Source organism: Hyperolius riggenbachi, chromosome 11, assembly GCF_040937935.1.
Source record: "Hyperolius riggenbachi isolate aHypRig1 chromosome 11, aHypRig1.pri, whole genome shotgun sequence".
NCBI lineage: Eukaryota > Metazoa > Chordata > Amphibia > Anura > Hyperoliidae > Hyperolius > Hyperolius riggenbachi.
Window position 1 is genome coordinate 186,330,750 of NC_090656.1, and position 22,629 is coordinate 186,353,378.

Genomic DNA, 22,629 nt, shown 5'->3' on the forward strand with positions numbered 1-22,629 from the left:
TGCTCACACAGGTGCAGTAAGGCTGTGTGCGTGCTTGGAGAGGAGCGCGGCCCCGATCAAGTTTCCAACAAGCTCTTGTCAGAAATCTTTGGTGATTGGGATCGGAGGACAGCCTCTACAGGACCCAGAAGCTTACGGTAACTCTTCTTAGGTAAGTATTTCCTTTTTTGACCCAAGCTTCAGCTCCAGGGACACTTTAAAAAACAAAACAGACTTGCACATTTTAAGTTTATATTTAGTAATATAAATATTTGTATATTCATCTCATCACTTTTACATTTTGTAAAAATAGGACTAACTGACACTCACCCTAGCTGCTGCTCCAGGGCATGTCAGAAGTAATTATACCACTTTAAATGCTCCTTTAAAGATGTGAAAGTCATCAGGTTCACCGATGCATTCTTGAAAGGCCATTTGGGTGTAACTGAGCACACTTTGAAGTCCAGGGACTTTGAGAACAAGTTGTCACTCATAATACACAAATGCAAAGTCCCAGAACCCCTTCTGGTTTGGAAGGCCGGCATCTCTTTGTAGACTCTTGTGATTGACGTGTTTAACAAATCTCATAGTTTCTTTGTCTCTGTAAACCAAAGCCAGGCAATTGTCTTCTGGATACACAGTGAGAAGCTGAAAAGGAAGACCAGCTTATGAGATTATCTGAATACTTTCATTATTATTACATTGAACAATTCACTAAATTTGATTCAGTGTCTCACAAATATTTTCCTTACAATGTTATAGGGCCAATTAAGTGGGAAGTCGGTGAACCTACGAGTGTTTAATGGATTGTGGGAAGAAACCTTGGTACCTAGAGATGGGAAGTAGGTTTCTTTGCTGCAGCAGGTTTGGGCGCGACTGCTTGGCAAGAAAGCTGAAAATACCGCCACCCAGGGGTTTTCAGTGTACATTGCCTGGTTGTTGCTTCAGCACTCAGCTACAATATAGCGGATACCATCACCTAGTGTGTTCATGTTAAGGGTTCTTGACTTGGATGCTGCTCCTCTGGCAATAGCAAGTGCTCAAAAGGTATTGACCCATGGAGTGAAGACAAAGTAAATGTCATGTCCAGTCCAGTAGCCTTATGGTGCCATATTGTCAGATTTCATTTAAGACCCCACAAAGACAGCAAAAGGTGGTTAGCAGTTAGGCCTTGTTCAAATTGCGTTCCGTTCGCGCGTCAGTCTGCGAGGAGTCTTTTTTCTGATTCCTGGCGATTGAGTGGGCGATTCGTTTTTGTGCTTAGCGGTTTCCTAAGCGTTTTTTCCGAGCGGTTTTGTAATTCGCTCCCTGACGCAAGTCAGGAAGTGAACTCTTTAACATGGAAAATAATAAATACAATGTATTTATTCATAAAAACGCGAGCGCAATCGCCTTATTGCGCATTTTGTAAGCGTTCACCGATTCTCCTATACCTTCCATTGAGGCGGAATCGCCCTGAAAATGGAACATGCACCACTTTCCTAGCCACACCATGCATGACCAGCGCTGAAATGAACCTTCTCATACACAGTCATTGGCCACGCAGTCGTGGAACGCCTGCAGTGTGAACAAGCCCTGAGTGTTAGGAGAGTCCAGTACACCTGGTAGTGTAGATATTTACTACTGTCTTCTCCTCGGTTGATTGACTATCCCCAACCACACCCCTCCTTTCCACTCCTCGCTTCCCAAACCCCTCCCCCCTCCCCCCACATTAATTCAAACTCCTTCCTGACACCTAGGCATAACTTTCACAGCTAATGCAAACCCCCTTCCTGACATCTAAACACGTTTTCTGACGCCTAGCCCTAATCTTCCCAGAATCCCCACTAACATGAATAACTTCTTGACCATCCCTTGCTTATAGAAATGTCTTTCTGACACCTACCTTTCACCTCCCCCCTGTAGTAAAGCCCTTCTTGATCTTTAACTATAACCTCCCAGTCATGAAATTTACACTCCCCTCCTGCTGTCTTTGCACTTGGCACTAGACCCAACAGCCTTACAGCCACATAACAGCTGAGCACCATATTTCATTTAAACTAAACTTATCCATTTATTTTATATATACACACACACTATCTTATAGCAGAGCGTCAGCAGGCAATCTGAGAATTGTAAACTACATCAAGCACTTGTTAGGCCTGGGACCCACTAGCAGCGTATTTCTAAGCACAAGTGATTTGAAAAACTTTTGCTAATGCAATGCAATGCTATGGTGGCTTAAAAAAACACATTGCTCAAGTGGGATCACACACATAGCATTACATTAGCAAGAGCTTTTAAAATCACAATCGCTTACAAAAGCGCTGCTAATGGGTTCCAAGTGTGGATAGACTTTATGGAAGTGCTAGAAACTCCATGCACCCAAATCTAATGCCTCCAAGGGGTGACTTACAAGTTAGGGTTAAAGGTAAATGTCAGGAAAGAGTTAATATTAAGGAAGGAGGAGGTTGCAGTCATATCTGGAAGGGGTTAAGGTTACATGTCTGGAAAGAGCTCTACTTATAAGGGATTTGGTTACGTTTAGCTGAAAAGTCACAACAAGAAGCATCAATAGTCAAAATGCCGAAACTTAAATGTAACTCAGGAGAGGAACATACAAACTGCACGAAACATTCTGGACAGATCTGAACCTGAGAAGTTGGGGTGGAGGGGGGGCTTCTGTGCAGATGCTAGAGCAAGGATTACCATTCCCCCCCCATGTGCCATGACAAATCTATGAGTCACCACTCTACCTTAGTTCCACAGCAATTACTGTAGGACTACAATAAAATGCTTGAAATGGGACTACGAAAATAGCAGAGGTCTCAGGTCTTGATTGCAGAGGGTGAGGAGAATAAAGAGCGATGGGGGAGGGAGGACAGACTAGATACTGAATTGGACATGGTGAGTAAAGAAAGTGGGAGGGCACCCATTATAACAGCAGCCACCACTGTGCCAGCAGTAGTAACAACAATAACAATAACAATAATATTTATATAGCGTTTTTCTCCCTGGGGACTCAAAGCGCTGTGACCCTGCATTATGCAGTCTCAAAGGCTAGGGAAAAGAGGTGAGTTTTTAGCCTTTTTTTAAAGCTGTCCAGAGAAGGAGCCTCTCGTACTGATTGTGGAAGTGAGTTCCATAGAGTAGGGGCTGCATAGGAAAAGGCCCGAGCACCAAATGTTAGTACCACACACAGATTAGCAGCTGCCACTATACCAGTAGCAACAGCCAGAGATTAGCAGTTGCCACTATACCAGCAACAACAGATTCACAGCTGCCACTATACGAGCAGCGATAACAGCCACCACTGTGCCAGCAGTAGTACCACACACAGATTAGCAGCTGCCACTATACCAGCAGCAACAGCCACAGATTAGCAGTTGCCACTATACCAGCAGCAACAGCCACAGATTCACAGCTGCCACTATACGAGCAGCGATAACAGCCACCACTGTGCCAGCAGTAGTACCACACACAGATTAGCAGCTGCCACTATACCAGCAGCAACAGCCACAGATTAGCAGTTGCCACTATACCAGCAGCAACAGCCACAGATTCACAGCTGCCACTATACGAGCAGCGATAACAGCCACCACTGTGCCAGCAGTAGTACCACACACAGATTAGCAGCTGCCACTATACCAGCAGCAACAGCCACAGATAAGCAGCTGCCACTATACCAGCAGCAACAGCCACTGATTAGCAGTTACCACTATACCAGCAGCAACAGCCACAGATTCACAGCTGCCACTATACGAGCAGCAATAACAGCCACCACTGTGCCAGCAGTAGTACCACACACAGATTAGCAGCTGCCACTATACCAGCAGCAACAACCACAGATTAGCAGCTGGCACTATACCAGCAGCAACAGCCACTGATTAGCACCCACCATTGCAGCACTGTGTCATGGAGATCTGAACATTTGGCGTGATGTCAGGAGTTGAAAAAGGTTGGGAACCACTATAGTAGAGAAGGGGGACTGCAATGAAATTATTTCACTTGTTAACTGTTGTTTAAGATTGCACACCTTGTAAGGCAAATCATAGCTGGCTGAAAACTGAAGAGGAAGATTAATATTGCATTACAAAAATGACTTAAGTAGCATGGATAAAAAAAGAAAGATGGAATCTAGCTCAACTACCTCTTCATCTTCCTCCTTGGCAATGTAAGAAGTGAATCCGCCATAATCTGTATCCCAGTCTAAATTTAAAAGAGAAAGGGAGAAAAACACCATTTAAAGAGCTGACCATGCAGTTTTCAAACCAAATACGTTGAGCCTACAGATGTGCCACAATGCTTTCTGTCAATATAACCTTTTAAAGCTGGAAAGAAGTTATTCAAAGATTAAAAACGCCTCAGCGTGAATCTCAAGTTGAAGAGCATTAAATATTTGCTTGCTGCTGACTGGTATTGGTAGAGTTTGAACCCTTTCTACAGAGGAAATCTCAATGCTGGTGAAAGGGTCTAATACACAATGTTGTTGCATGCAATCCATTTGGAAGCTAATATCCTCTGTTTCTGCAGCCGAATACAATTTTGCAACCTGGTGGTTGTTATCCCTACGTACTAGAGTTCCAGCTTGCACTGAGTGTTTTGAGTGCAGAGGGTTAATGATTGGTAGGACTTGAGAAGTTGAGTCTATAGGCGTGTACACACGCCAGACTTTTTCAAACTACGGGTCGTCAGTTCCACGTGTGTACAGGCTGTCGTCAGACTGATAAGAATGATTTTGACAGTCTGACAACCCGTAGTTTAAAAAAGTCCAGCGTGTGTACGAGACTTTACAAAGTTAAGTGAGCCAAAACTATTAATACACTGTAAGGAACTAAAAGTAAATCTAGCTATGCTAGACAAATTGCTTTTTTTGTTATACTTATTTTTATTTAGAAAAATAATGATTTCACGTCAATTACATTGCAACTTATCCACATTCTGGTAATGATACATACATCTTAACAATGGAAAGTGGAGAGACAACAGGTAGACTGTGAACATAGCGAAGACCTGTTTGGTAACTTAACAGTGAAAACTTGAACAAACTGGATAAACTCGGTAGGAAAAAAGAGTTAAGTCTCAAGTCTTAAATGAGTAACTTCAGTAAAGGTGTTGATAGTAGATTAAGTCCTCATTTTAGATGAAGAAAGGTTACAGTGCCATCCAATGAAGTTACTTGAGTACTTGAATATATGTGAAATTCTGAGACATGAAATAAGAAAGGGAAAAGAGAGGATAGAATATATTTTCTATGTAGGATTATATAGAAAGATGTGGCCACCACAATACTTATCTGACCTATGCTGCATAATAAGAAAGCATAAGAGGAGGATGCCAAGGGCCTGGTTAGATTGTACAGTTGTGGGTTAGTGGTTAATCCCATATCTAGGACTTCCTACTAATACCTGGAATATGTTAAGGGGGGAATATGTGTCGATTCTACTCAAGGTGGGTGGTAAATAGGAGAGGAATAGGGCCATGAATCCCATATTTTATGGAAATTTAATTCCGTATCTCTCAATGATGCCGTAAGTTGCTCCATATTTTTTGTCCAGTTAATTTTATGGATAACCTCTGATATATCAGGAGGAGCTAATTTTTTCCAGCTAGATGCAATGGCTAATCTAGTAGCGGTTAATATGTGGGTGATGAGACGGTTGGAGTGTTTGGGAATTTTTTTCAAAGGTTTGCCCAGGATCATGTGTAACGCTAGACAAATTGCTTTAATGAAAATCTGTGACAATAAAAATAAATAAATACTTTTCTCAGTGGAAGGACGCGTCTGTATGATCCACAGGCTCCTCCAATTGTCCTCCACCCCACAGCTGCTCGCTGGGACCCTCTTCTTGGTGACTCCGCTCCTGTCAGTGTGCGAACACAGCTGTTCTGCACAGGCTCAAGTACAGCCCACGCAGTAGCACAAAGTCCCTCGTGCACTGAGGAAAAAAAGCCACGCAAAAGTGGCTCAATGCTACTGTGCAGGCGCTGGACATCCCTCGTACACAAATGGGAGCGTGACCACGAGAATACATTTGAGACGGCTTGGCGAATATGTTCAGAAGATCCCAGCACTGAAATGGCAAGGTCAGGGAGGATTGGGGATGTCTCTGCACTATCCAGAGGGTTACCTACTACTGAGGTAAGTATTCTTTTGTTAGCTTCAGGTAGTGTTTAAAAACAGAAGGTATTTGCTACAATTCAGCTAAAAAAACCTGAAGTGAGAGTTATATGGAGGCTGCCATATTTATTTCCTTTTAAACAATACCAGTTGCCTGGCAGCCCTGCTACTCTATGTGGCTGCAGTAATGTCGGAATCACACCAGAAAAAAAGCATGCAACTAATCTTGTCAGATCTGACAAGAATGTCAGAAACACCTGATCTGCTGCATGCTTGTTCAGGGTCTATGGCTAAAAGTATTAGAGGCAGAGGATCAGCAGGGTAGTCAGGCAACTGGTATTGCTTTAAAGGAAATAAATTTGGCAGCCTCCATATCCCACTCCTTACAGTTGTCCTGTAAATCACACCTGAAGTAAGAGTTATATGGAGGATGCCATATTGCTTTCCTTTTTAAAGGGAGCCTAAAGCGAGGCTTCCATATTTATTTCCTTTTAAGCAATACCAGTTCCCTGGCTATCCTGCTAATCTCTTAGGCTTCAATAGTGTCTGAATCACACACCTGAAACAAGCATCTGGCTAATCGAATTAGACTTCAGTCAGAAACATCTGACCTGCATGCTTGTTCAGGGTCTATAGCTACAATTATTAGATGCAGAGGACCAGCAGGAATTCCGGGCAATATGCACTGTTTAAAAATAAATAAATATGGCAGCCTCCATAGCCCTCACTTTAGGTTCCTTTTAACTATGCATTCCTGCTCATTCTCTGCCTCTAACGCTTTTAAGTCATAGACTCTGAACAAGCATCCAAATCAGGTGTTTGGATTAGGTGAATGCTTCTTTCAAGTGTGTGATTCAGACACTGCTGCAGCCACTGAGATCAGCAGGACAGCCAGGCGATTAGTATTGTTTAAACGAAATAAATATGGCAGCCTCCATATCTCTCTCACCTCAAGTGTGCATTAATGTGAACAAAAACGCACTTCCATAATGCATCACTGCTGAATATGCAAATCATTCCTTTATGTTCCTAGAAAAGATGCAGTAATTCTTTGCTAAAGGTTGCCACTAACGGTCCAATTTCTTACGAAAAATTGTTAGAGCAATCAAATAATTCTGATAGGATTGAATGTAAATAATCTCTGTTGATGGGTACAATCAATTACATTGTCAGATTGGATTTTGTTAAACCGAAATTTCGATTTTCTTGTTGGTTGTGATAGGAAGAAAAGATTGGTTCATTGATGGTGTAGTGGACGATGTATTACAATATTTCACTTCTGATCAGAATAATCTGATTGCTCAAACGCTTTTTCATTAGAAATTGGATCGTTAGTGGCCACCTTTACGAACTTACGCATTTACCATATTTTTCTGCATTTATGACGGTTTAGACAACAAAAATCAAGAAAAAAAATACTAAATCTGGTGTGTCTACAGTGCACTGGCATTATAAAGACCTAACACCCCCACCCCAAACTGTTTTTATCCCAGCTACACTTGCACACTACACTGACTACACACGCAAGCTACACTGCCAACACAACCAGCTACACTGACTACACACCCAGCTACACTCCCAGCTACATTGACTACACACCCCTCTACACTGACTACACACCCAGCTAAACTGACTACACACCCTGCTAGATAGACTACCCAACCCAGCTACACTGACTACCCAACCCAGCTACACTGACTACCCAACCCAGCTACACTGACTACCCAACCCGCTACACTGACTACCCAACCCGCTACACTGACTATACCCCGAGCTACACTGACCACACACCCCTACACCCCCCGCTACACGCAATACACCCCCCGCTACACTGACTACGCCCCTAGCTACATTGACTACACACCCCTCTACACTGACTACACACCCAGCTAAACTGACTACACACCCTGCTAGATAGACTACACAACCCAGCTACACTGACTACCCAACCCGCTACAACCGCTACACTGACTACCCAACCCGCTACACTGGCTACCCAACCAGCTACACTGACTATCCCCCGAGCTACACTGACCACACACCCCTACACCCCCCGCTACACGGAATACACCCCCCGCTACACTGACTACACCCCCTGCTACGCTACACTGACTACACCCCCTGCTACGCTGACTACACACCCAGATACACTGACTACGCCCTCCACTACACCCCCAGCTACACTGACTTCACCCCCAGCTACACTGACTACACATGCAAGCTACACTGCCAACACACCCAGCTACACTGAATACACCCCCCCCCCCCCAGCTGCAGTGACTACACCCCCAGCTACACCGACTACACCCCCCTCTACACACCCAGCTAAACTGACTACACAACTCAACTACACTGACTACACAACCCAGCTACACTGACTACACCCCCCTACACACCCAGCTACACTGACTATACCCCGAGATACACTGACTACATCCCGAGCTACACTGACCACACACCACTACACCCCCCACTACACTGACTACACCCCTGCTACACTGACTACGCCCCCCGCTACACACCCAGCTACACTGACTACACACTACACTACACTGACTACACCCTCAGCTACAGTGACTACACATCCCACACCCCCAGCTACAGTGACTACACCCCCAGCTACAGTGACTACACCCCCAGCTACAGTGACTACACTCCCAGCTACACTGACTGACTGAAAAATACTAAATCTGGTGTGTCTACAGTGCAGTAGCATTATAAAGACCTAACACCCCCACCCCAAACTCTCTTTATCCCAGCTACACTTACACACTACACTAACTATACTTATATCTTACTGACTACACACGCAAGATACACTGACTACACACCTAGCTACACTGACTACACACCCAACTACACTCCCAGCTACATTGACTACACACCCCTCTACACTGACTACACACCCCGCTACACTGACTACACCTCCCTACACAACCCGCTACACTGACTACACCCCCAGCTACACTGACTATACCCCGAGCTACACTGACCACACATCCCTACACCCCCCGCTGCACGGAATACACCCCCCGCTACACTGACTACACCCCCAGCTACACTGACTACACACCCCACTACACTGACTACGCCCCCCCACTACACACCCAGCTACACTGACTACACACTACACTACACTGACTACACCCCCAGCTACACTGACTACACACGCAAGCTACTCTGCCAACACACCCAGCTACACTGACTACACACCCAGCTACACTCCCAGCTACATTGACTACACACCCAGCTAAACTGACTACACACCCCGCTACATAGACTACACAACCCAGCTACACTGACTACACACCCCACTACACTGACTACGCCCCCAGCTACACTGACTACGCCCCCCCACTACACACCCAGCTACACTGACTACACACTACACTTCACTGACTACACCCCCAGCTACACTGACTACACACACAAGCTACTCTGCCAACACACCCAGCTACACTGACTATACCCCGAGATACACTGAATACATCCCGAGCTACACTGACCACACACCACTACACCCCCCACTACACTGACTACACCCCCAGCTACACTGACTACACCCCCAGCTACACTGACTACACCCCCCGCTACACACCCAGCTACACTCACTGACTACACAATACACTACACTGACTACACCCCCAGCTACACTGAATACACACCCCACACCCCCAGCTACAGTGACTACACCCCCAGCTACACTGACCACACTTCCAGCTACAGTGACTACACACCCCTCTACACTGACTGACTGAAAAATACTAAATCTGTTGTGTCTACAGTGCAGTAGCATTATAAAGAACTTACACCCCCACCACAAACTGTCTTTATCCCAGCTACACTTACACACTACACTAACTATACTTAAATCTTACTGACTACACACGCAAGCTACACTGCCAACACCCCCAGCTACACTGACTACACACCCCTCTACACTGACTACACACCCAGCTACACTCCCAGCTACATTGACTACACACCCCTCTACACTGACTACACACCCAGCTAAACTGACTACACACCCCGCTACATAGACTACACAACCCAGCTACACTGACTACACAACCCAGCTACACTGACTACACAACCCAGCTACACTGACTACACAACCCAGCTACACTGACTACACCTCCCTACACAACCCGCTACACTGACTACACCCCCAGCTACACTGACTACACAACCCGCTACACTGACTACACCTCCCTACACAACCCGCTACACTGACTACACCCCCAGCTACACTGACTACACAACCCAGCTACACTGACTATACCCCGAGCTACACTGACCACACATCCCTACACCCCCCCCCGCTGCACGGAATACACCCCCCGCTACACTGACTACACCCCCAGCTACACTGACTACACCCCCAGCTACACTGACTACACCCCCAGCTACACTGACTACACACCCCACTACACTGACTACGCCCCCCACTACACACCCAGCTACACTGACTACACACTACACTACACTGACTACACCCCCAGCTACACTGACTACACACGCAAGCTACTCTGCCAACACACCCAGCTACACTGACTACACACCCAGCTACACTCCCAGCTACATTGACTACACACCCAGCTAAACTGACTACACACCCCGCTACATAGACTACACAACCCAGCTACACTGACTACACACTACACTACACTGACTACACCCCCAGCTACACTGACTACACACTACACTACACTGACCACACCCCCAGCTACACTGACTACACACACAAGCTACTCTGCCAACACACCCAGCTACACTGACTATACCCCGAGATACACTGAATACATCCCGAGCTACACTGACCACACACCACTACTACACCCCCCACTACACTGACTACACCCCCAGCTACACTGACTACACCCCCAGCTACACTGACTACACCCCCGCTACACTGACTACGCCCCCCCGCTACACACCCAGCTACACTCACTGACTACACAATACACTACACTGACTACACCCCCAGCTACACTGAATACACACCCCACACCCCCAGCTACAGTGACTACACCCCCAGCTACACTGACTACACACCCCTCTACACTGACTGACTGAAAAATACTAAATCTGTTGTGTCTACAGTGCAGTAGCATTATAAAGACCTAACACCCCCACCACAAACTGTCTTTATCCCAGCTACACTTACACACTACACTAACTATACTTACATCTTACTGACTACACACGCAAGCTACACTGCCAACACCCCCAGCTACACTGACTACACCCCCAGCTACACTGACTACACACCCCTCTACACTGACTACACACCCAGCTACACTCCCAGCTACATTGACTACACACCCCTCTACACTGACTACACACCCAGCTAAACTGGCTACATAAACTACACAACCCAGCTACACGGACTACACAACCCAGCTACACTGACTACACAACCCGCTACACTGACTACACAACCCAGCTACACTGACTACACAACCCAGCTACACTGACTACACAACCTAGCTACACTGACTACACAACCCAGCTACACTGACTACACAACCCAGCTACAGTGACTACACACCCCTCTACACTGACTGACTGAAAAATACTAAATCTGTTGTGTCTACAGTGCAGTAGCATTATAAAGACCTAACACCCCCACCACAAACTGTCTTTATTCCAGCTACACTTACACACTACACTAACTATACTTACATCTTACTGACTACACACGCAAGCTACACTGCCAACACCCCCAGCTACACTGACTACACCCCCAGCTACACTGACTACACACTCCTCTACACTGACTACACACCCAGCTACACTCCCAGCTACATTGACTACACACCCGTCTACACTGACTACACACCCAGCTAAACTGACTACACACCCCGCTACATAGACTACACAACCCAGCTACACTGACTACACACCCCTCTACACTGACTACACACCCAGCTAAACTGACTACACACCCTGCTACATAGACTACACAACCCAGCTACACTGACTACACACCCTGCTACATAGACTACACAACCCAGCTACACTGACTACACAACCCAGCTACACTGACTACACAACCCAGCTACACTGACTACACAACCCAGCTACACTGACTACACAACCCAGCTACACTGACTACACAACCCGCTACACTGACTACACCTCCCTACACAACCCGCTACACTGACTACACCCCCAGCTACACAACCCAGCTACACTGACTATACCCCGAGCTACACTGACCACACATCCCTACACCCCCCGCTGCACGGAATACACCCCCAGCTGCACTGACTACACCCCCAGCTACACTGACTACACACCCCACTACACTGACTACGCCCCCCACTACACACCCAGCTACACTGACTACACACTACACTACACTGACTACACCCCCAGCTACACTGACTACACCCCCAGCTACACTGACTACACACGCAAGCTACTCTGCCAACACACCCAGCTACACTGACTACACACCCAGCTACACTCCCAGCTACATTGACTACACTCCCAGCTACATTGACTACACACCCAGCTAAACTGACTACACACCCCGCTACATAGACTACACAACCCAGCTACACTGACTACACACCCCACTACACTGACTACGCCCCCAGCTACACTGACTACGCCCCCCCACTACACACCCAGCTACACTGACTACACACTACACTACACTGACTACACCCCCAGCTACACTGACTACACACACAAGCTACTCTGCCAACACACCCAGCTACACTGACTATACCCCGAGATACACTGAATACATCCCGAGCTACACTGACCACACACCACTACACCCCCCACTACACTGACTACACCCCCAGCTACACTGACTACACCCCCAGCTACACTGACTACACCCCCGCTACACACCCAGCTACACTCACTGACTACACAATACACTACACTGACTACACCCCCAGCTACACTGAATACACACCCCACACCCCAAGCTACAGTGACTACACCCCCAGCTACACTGACTACACTCCCAGCTACAGTGACTACACACCCCTCTACACTGACTGACTGAAAAATACTAAATCTGTTGTGTCTACAGTGCAGTAGCATTATAAAGACCTAACACCCCCACCCCAAACTGTCTTTATCCCAGCTACACTTACACACTACACTAACTATACTTATATCTTACTGACTACACACGCAAGATACACTGACTACACACCCAGCTACACTGACTACACACCTAGCTACACTGACTACACACCCAACTACACTCCCAGCTACATTGACTACACACCCCTCTACACTGACTACACACCCCGCTACACTGACTACACCTCCCTACACAACCCGCTACACTGACTACACCCCCAGCTACACTGACTATACCCCGAGCTACACTGACCACACATCCCTACACCCCCCGCTGCACGGAATACACCCCCCGCTACACTGACTACACCCCCAGCTACACTGACTACACACCCCACTACACTGACTACGCCCCCCCACTACACACCCAGCTACACTGACTACACACTACACTACACTGACTACACCCCCAGCTACACTGACTACACACCCCACTACACTGATTACGCCCCCCACTACACACCCAGCTACACTGACTACACACTACACTACACTGACTACACCCCCAGCTACACTGACTACACACGCAAGCTACTCTGCCAACACACCCAGCTACACTGACTACACACCCAGCTACACTCCCAGCTACATTGACTACACACCCAGCTAAACTGACTACACACCCCGCTACATAGACTACACAACCCAGCTACACTGACTACACACCCCACTACACTGACTACGCCCCCAGCTACACTGACTACGCCCCCCCACTACACACCCAGCTACACTGACTACACACGTTACACTTCACTGACTACACCCCCAGCTACACTGACTACACACACAAGCTACTCTGCCAACACACCCAGCTACACTGACTATACCCCGAGATACACTGAATACATCCCGAGCTACACTGACCACACACCACTACACCCCCCACTACACTGACTACACCCCCAGCTACACTGACTACACCCCCAGCTACACACCCAGCTACACTCACTGACTACACAATACACTACACTGACTACACCCCCAGCTACACTGAATACACACCCCACACCCCCAGCTACAGTGACTACACCCCCAGCTACACTGACCACACTTCCAGCTACAGTGACTACACACCCCTCTACACTGACTGACTGAAAAATACTAAATCTGTTGTGTCTACAGTGCAGTAGCATTATAAAGAACTTACACCCCCACCACAAACTGTCTTTATCCCAGCTACACTTACACACTACACTAACTATACTTAAATCTTACTGACTACACACGCAAGCTACACTGCCAACACCCCCAGCTACACTGACTACACACCCCTCTACACTGACTACACACCCAGCTACACTCCCAGCTACATTGACTACACACCCCTCTACACTGACTACACACCCAGCTAAACTGACTACACACCCCGCTACATGGACTACACAACCCAGCTACACTGACTACACAACCCAGCTACACTGACTACACAACCCGCTACACTGACTACACCTCCCTACACAACCCGCTACACTGACTACACCCCCAGCTACACTGACTACACAACCCAGCTACACTGACTATACCCCGAGCTACACTGACCACACATCCCTACACCCCCCCGCTGCACGGAATACACCCCCCGCTACACTGACTACACCCCCAGCTACACTGACTACACCCCCAGCTACACTGACTACACACCCCACTACACTGATTACGCCCCCCACTACACACCCAGCTACACTGACTACACACTACACTACACTGACTACACCCCCAGCTACACTGACTACACACGCAAGCTACTCTGCCAACACACCCAGCTACACTGACTACACACCCAGCTACACTCCCAGCTACATTGACTACACACCCAGCTAAACTGACTACACACCCCGCTACATAGACTACACAACCCAGCTACACTGACTACACACCCCACTACACTGACTACGCCCCCAGCTACACTGACTACACACTACACTACACTGACTACACCCCCAGCTACACTGACTACACACACAAGCTACTCTGCCAACACACCCAGCTACACTGACTATACCCCGAGATACACTGAATACATCCCGAGCTACACTGACCACACACCACTACTACACCCCCCACTACACTGACTACACCCCCAGCTACACTGACTACACCCCCAGCTACACTGACTACACCCCCGCTACACTGACTACGCCCCCCGCTACACACCCAGCTACACTCACTGACTACACAATACACTACACTGACTACACCCCCAGCTACACTGAATACACACCCCACACCCCCAGCTACAGTGACTACACCCCCAGCTACACTGACTACACACCCCTCTACACTGACTGACTGAAAAATACTAAATCTGTTGTGTCTACAGTGCAGTAGCATTATAAAGACCTAACACCCCCACCACAAACTGTCTTTATCCCAGCTACACTTACACACTACACTAACTATACTTACATCTTACTGACTACACACGCAAGCTACACTGCCAACACCCCCAGCTACACTGACTACACCCCCAGCTACACTGACTACACACCCCTCTACACTGACTACACACCCAGCTACACTCCCAGCTACATTGACTACACACCCCTCTACACTGACTACACACCCAGCTAAACTGACTACACACCCCGCTACATAGACTACACAACCCGCTACACTGACTACACAACCCAGCTACACTGACTACACAACCCAGCTACACTGACTACACAACCCAGCTACACTGACTACACAACCCAGCTACAGTGACTACACACCCCTCTACACTGACTGACTGAAAAATACTAAATCTGTTGTGTCTACAGTGCAGTAGCATTATAAAGACCTAACACCCCCACCACAAACTGTCTTTATCCCAGCTACACTTACACACTACACTAACTATACTTACATCTTACTGACTACAAACGCAAGCTACACTGCCAACACCCCGAGCTACACTGACTACACCCCCAGCTACACTGACTACACACTCCTCTACACTGACTACACACCCAGCTACACTCCCAGCTACATTGACTACACACCCGTCTACACTGACTACACACCCAGCTAAACTGACTACACACCCCGCTACATAGACTACACAACCCAGCTACACTGACTACACACCCCTCTACACTGACTACACACCCAGCTAAACTGACTACACACCCTGCTACATAGACTACACAACCCAGCTACACTGACTACACAACCCAGCTACACTGACTACACAACCCAGCTACACTGACTACACAACCCAGCTACACTGACTACACAACCCAGCTACACTGACTACACAACCCAGCTACACTGACTACACCTCCCTACACAACCCGCTACACTGACTACACCCCCAGCTACACAACCCAGCTACACTGACTATACCCCGAGCTACACTGACCACACATCCCTACACCCCCCGCTGCACGGAATACACCCCCAGCTGCACTGACTACACCCCCAGCTACACTGACTACACACCCCACTACACTGACTACGCCCCCCACTACACACCCAGCTACACTGACTACACACTACACTACACTGACTACACCCCCAGCTACACTGACTACACACGCAAGCTACTCTGCCAACACACCCAGCTACACTGACTACACACCCAGCTACACTCCCAGCTACATTGACTACACTCCCAGCTACATTGACTACACACCCAGCTAAACTGACTACACACCCCGCTACATAGACTACACAACCCAGCTACACTGACTACACACCCCACTACACTGACTACGCCCCCAGCTACACTGACTACGCCCCCCCACTACACACCCAGCTACACTGACTACACACTACACTACACTGACTACACCCCCAGCTACACTGACTACACACACAAGCTACTCTGCCAACACACCCAGCTACACTGACTATACCCCCGAGATACACTGAATACATCCCGAGCTACACTGACCACACACCACTACACCCCCCACTACACTGACTACACCCCCAGCTACACTGACTACACCCCCAGCTACACTGACTACACCCCCGCTACACTGACTACGCCCCCCGCTACAAACACCCAGCTACACTCACTGACTACACAATACACTACACTGACTACACCCCCAGCTACACTGACTACACACCCAGCTACACTGACTACACACCCCACTACACTGACTACGCCCCCCACTACACACCCAGCTACACTGACTACACACTACACTACACTGACTACACCCCCAGCTACACTGACTACACACGCAAGCTACTCTGCCAACACACCCAGCTACACTGACTACACACCCAGCTACACTCCCAGCTACATAGACTACACACCCAGCTAAACTGACTACACACCCCGCTACATAGACTACACAACCCAGCTACACTGACTACACACCCCACTACACTGACTACGCCCCCAGCTACACTGACTACGCCCCCCCACTACACACCCAGCTACACTGACTACACACTACACTACACTGACTACACCCCCAGCTACACTGACTACACACACAAGCTACTCTGCCAACACACCCAGCTACACTGACTATACCCCGAGATACACTGAATACATCCCGAGCTACACTGACCACACACCACTACACCCCCCACTACACTGACTACACCCCCAGCTACACTGACTACACCCCCAGCTACACTGACTACACCCCCGCTACACTGACTACGCCCCCCGCTACACACCCAGCTACACTCACTGACTACACAATACACTACACTGACTACACCCCCAGCTACACTGAATACACACCCCACACCCCCAGCTACAGTGACTACACCCCCAGCTACACTGACTACACTCCCAGCTACAGTGACTACACACCCCTCTACACTGACTGACTGAAAAATACTAAATCTGTTGTGTCTACAGTGCAGTAGCATTATAAAGACCTAACACCCCCACCACAAACTGTCTTTATCCCAGCTACACTTACACACTACACTAACTATACTTACATCTTACTGACTACACACGCAAGCTACACTGCCAACACCCCCAGCTACACTGACTACACCCCCAGCTACACTGACTACACACCCCTCTACACTGACTACACACCCAGCTACACTCCCAGCTACATTGACTACACACCCCTCTACACTGACTACACACCCAGCTAAACTGACTACACACCCCGCTACATAGACTACACAACCCAGCTACACTGACTACACAACCCAGTTACACTGACTACACAACCCAGCTACAGTGACTACACACCCCTCTACACTGACTGACTGAAAAATACTAAATGTGTTGTGTCTACAGTGCAGTAGCATTATAAAGACCTAACACCCCCACCACAAACTGTCTTTATCCCAGCTACACTTACACACTACACTAACTATACTTACATCTTACTGACTACACACGCAAGCTACACTGCCAACACCCCCAGCTACACTGACTACACCCCCAGCTACACTGACTACACACCCCTCTACACTGACTACACACCCAGCTACACTCCCAGCTACATTGACTACACACCCCTCTACACTAACTACACACCCAGCTAAACTGACTACACACCCCGCTACATAGACTACACAACCCAGCTACACTGACTACACAACCCGTTACACTGACTACACAACCCGCTACACTGACTACCCAACCCGCTACACTGACTACCCAAGCCGCTACACTGACTACACCCCCCTACACAACCCGCTACACTGACTATACCACGAGCTACACTGACTACACACCCCACTACACTGACTACACCCCCAGCTACACTGACTACACACGCAAGCTACTCTGCCAACACACCCAGCTACACTGACTACACACCCAGCTACACCGACTACACACCCAGCTACACCGACTACACTCCCAGCTACACCGACTACACTCCCAGCTACACCGACTACACTCCCAGCTACACCGACTACACTCCCAGCTACACCGACTACACTCCCAGCTACACCGACTACACTCCCAGCTACACCGACTACACTCCCAGCTACACCGACTACACTCCCAGCTACACCGACTACACACCCAGCTAAACTGACTACACACCCCGCTACATAGACTACACAACCCAGCTACACTGACTACACAACCCGTTACACTGACTACACAACCCGCTACACTGACTACCCAACCCGCTACACTGACTACACCCCCAGCTACACTGACTATACCCTGAGCTACACTGACCACACACCCCTACACCCCCCGCTACACTGACTACAACCCCAGCTACATTAACTACACAGCCCAATACACTGACTACACTACACACTACACTGACTACACCCCCAGCTACAGTGACTACACACTACACTACACTGACTACACCCCCAGCTACACTGACTACACACGCAAGCTACTCTGCCAACACACCCAGCTACACTGACTATACACCCAGCTACACCGACTACACTCCCAGCTACATTGACTACACACCCTGCTACACTGACTACACACCCAGCTACATAGACTACACAACCCAGCTACACTGACTACACAACTCGTTACACTGACTACACAACCCGCTACACTGACTACCCAACCCGCTACATTGACTACACCCCCAACTACACTGACTATACCCCGAGCTACACTGACCACACACCCCTACACCCCCCGCTACACTGACTATACCCCCAGCTACACTGACTACACACCCCACTACACTGACTACACACCCCACTACACTGACTACGCCCCCCACTACACACCCAGCTACACGGACTACACACTACACTACACTGACTACACCCTCAGCTACACTGACTACACACTACACTACACTGACTACACCCCCAGCTACACTGACTACACACGCAAGCTACTCTGCCAACACACCCAGCTACACTGACAACACACCCAGCTACACTGACAACACACCCAGCTACACTGACTATACACCCAGCTACACCGACTACACTCCCAGCTACATTGACTACACACCCAGCTACATTGACTACACACCCAGCTAAACTGACTACACACCCCGCTACATAGACTACACAACCCAGCTACACTGACTACACAACCCGCTACACTGACTACCCAACCCGCTACACAACCCGCTACACTGACTACACAACCCGCTACACTGACTACACAACCCGCTACACTGACTACACCTCCAGCTACACTGACTACACCCCGAGCTACACTGACCACACACCTCTACACCCCCCGCTACACGGAATACATCCCCCGCTACATTGACTACACCACCAGCTACTGACTACACCCCCTGCTACACTGACTACACCCCCTGCTACACTGACTACACCCCGAGCTAAACTGACTATACCCCGAGCTACACTGACCACACACCCCTACACCCCCCGCTACACGGAATACACCCCCTGCTACACGGTATACGCCCCCAGGTACACTGACTACGCCCCCAGCTACACACCCAGCTACACTGACTACACACTACACTACACTGACTACACCCCCAGCTACACTGACTACACACGCAAGCTACTCTGCCAACACACCCAGCTACACAGACTACACACCCAGCTACATTGACTACACACCCCTCTACACTGACTACACACCCAGCTAAACTGACTACACAACCCAGCTACACTGACTACACAACCCGCTACACTGACTACACAACCCGCTACACTGACTACACAACCCGCTACACTGACTACACAACCCGCTACACTGACTACACAACCCAACTACACTGACTACCCAACCCGCTACACGGAATACACCCCCCGCTACACGGAATACACCCCCGCTACATTGACTACACCACCAGCTACTGACTACAGCCCCTGCTACACTGACTACACCCCCTGCTACACTGACTACACCCCCTGCTACACTGACTACACCCCCTGCTACACTGACTACACCCCCTACTACACTGACTACGCCCCCTACTACACTGACTACGCCCCCAGCTACACTGACTACACCCCCAGCTACACTGACTACGCCCCCAGCTACACTGACTACGCCCCCCACTACACACCCAGCTACACTGACTACACACTACACTACACTGACTACACTCCCAGCTACACTGAATACACATGCAAGCTACACTGCCAACACACCCAGCTACACTGAATACACACCCCCAGCTACAGTGAATACACACCCAGCTACACCGACTACACACCCAGCTAAACTGACTACACAACCCAACTACACTGACTACACAACCCGCTACACTGACTACACAACCCGCTACACTGACTACACAATCCGCTACACTGACTACACCCCCAGCTAAACTGACTATACCCCGAGCTACACTGATCACACCCCCCTACACCCCCCGCTACACGGAATACACCCCCCGCTACACGGAATACGCCCCCAGCTACACTGACTACGCCCCCAGCTACACACCCAGCTACACTGACTACACACTACACTACACTGACTACACCCCCAGCTACACTGACTACACACGCAAGCTACTCTGCCAACACACCCAGCTACACAACCCGCTACACTGACTACACAACCCAGCTACACTGACTACACAACCCGTTACCCTGACTACACAACCAGCTACACTGCCTACACCCCCAGCTACACTGACTATACCCCTAGCTACACTGACCACACACCCCTACAACCCCCGCTACACGGAATACACCCCCCGCTACACTGACTACACCGCCTGCTACACTGACTAGACATCCCACTACACTGACTACGCCCCCAGCTACACTGACTACGCCCCCCACTACACACCCAGCTACACTGACTACACACTACACTACACTGACTACACATGCAAGCTACACTGCCAACACACCCAGCTACACTGAATACACACCCCCAGCTACAGTGACTACACACCCCTCTACACCGACTACACACCCAGCTAAAACTGACTACACAACCCAACTACACTGACTACACAACCCAACTACACTGACTACACAACCCAGCTACACCGACTAAACCCCCTACACACCCAGCTACACTGACTATACCCCGAGATACACTGACTACACCGCGAGCTACACTGACCACACACCACTACACCCCCCGCTACACGGAATACACCCCCCACTACACTGACCACACCCCCAGCTACACTGACCACACCCCCAGCTACACTGACTACACACCCCACTACACTGACTACGACCCCCACTACACACCCAGCTACACTGACTACACACTACACTACACTGACTACACCCCCAGCTACACTGACTACACACCCCTCTACACTGACTACACACCCCTCTACACTGACTACACACCCTGACTACACAAACCCAGCTACACTGATTACACCCCTCTACACACCCTGCTACACTGACTATACCCCGAGATACACTGACTACACCCGGAGATACACTGACCACACACCCCTACACCCCCCGCTACACTGACTACACCCCCTGCTACACTGACTACATCTTCTGCTACACTGACATTTTCACACTGCACACCTTGCTACACTGACTACACACACATCTTCACTGACAACACAACTAGCTACACTGACTAAACACACACACACACACACACACACACA

General features: G+C 48.9%; 1 protein-coding gene across 1 annotated transcript in view; it reads right to left on the reverse strand.

Annotated features, from left to right (window-relative positions):
- Positions 1-214: 214 nt before the first annotated feature.
- The window catches only part of OGFOD1 (2-oxoglutarate and iron dependent oxygenase domain containing 1), a 92,389-nt gene continuing 69,974 nt past the window's right edge, over positions 215-22,629 (reverse strand). Inside the window, exons 12-13 of the mRNA XM_068259850.1 lie at positions 4,109-4,167; positions 215-627 (exon numbers count right to left, since the gene is read on the reverse strand). Coding sequence (XP_068115951.1) covers positions 466-627; positions 4,109-4,167 — 221 coding nt within the window. The 3' untranslated portion in view covers positions 215-465. The remainder of the gene's footprint in view (positions 628-4,108; positions 4,168-22,629) is intronic.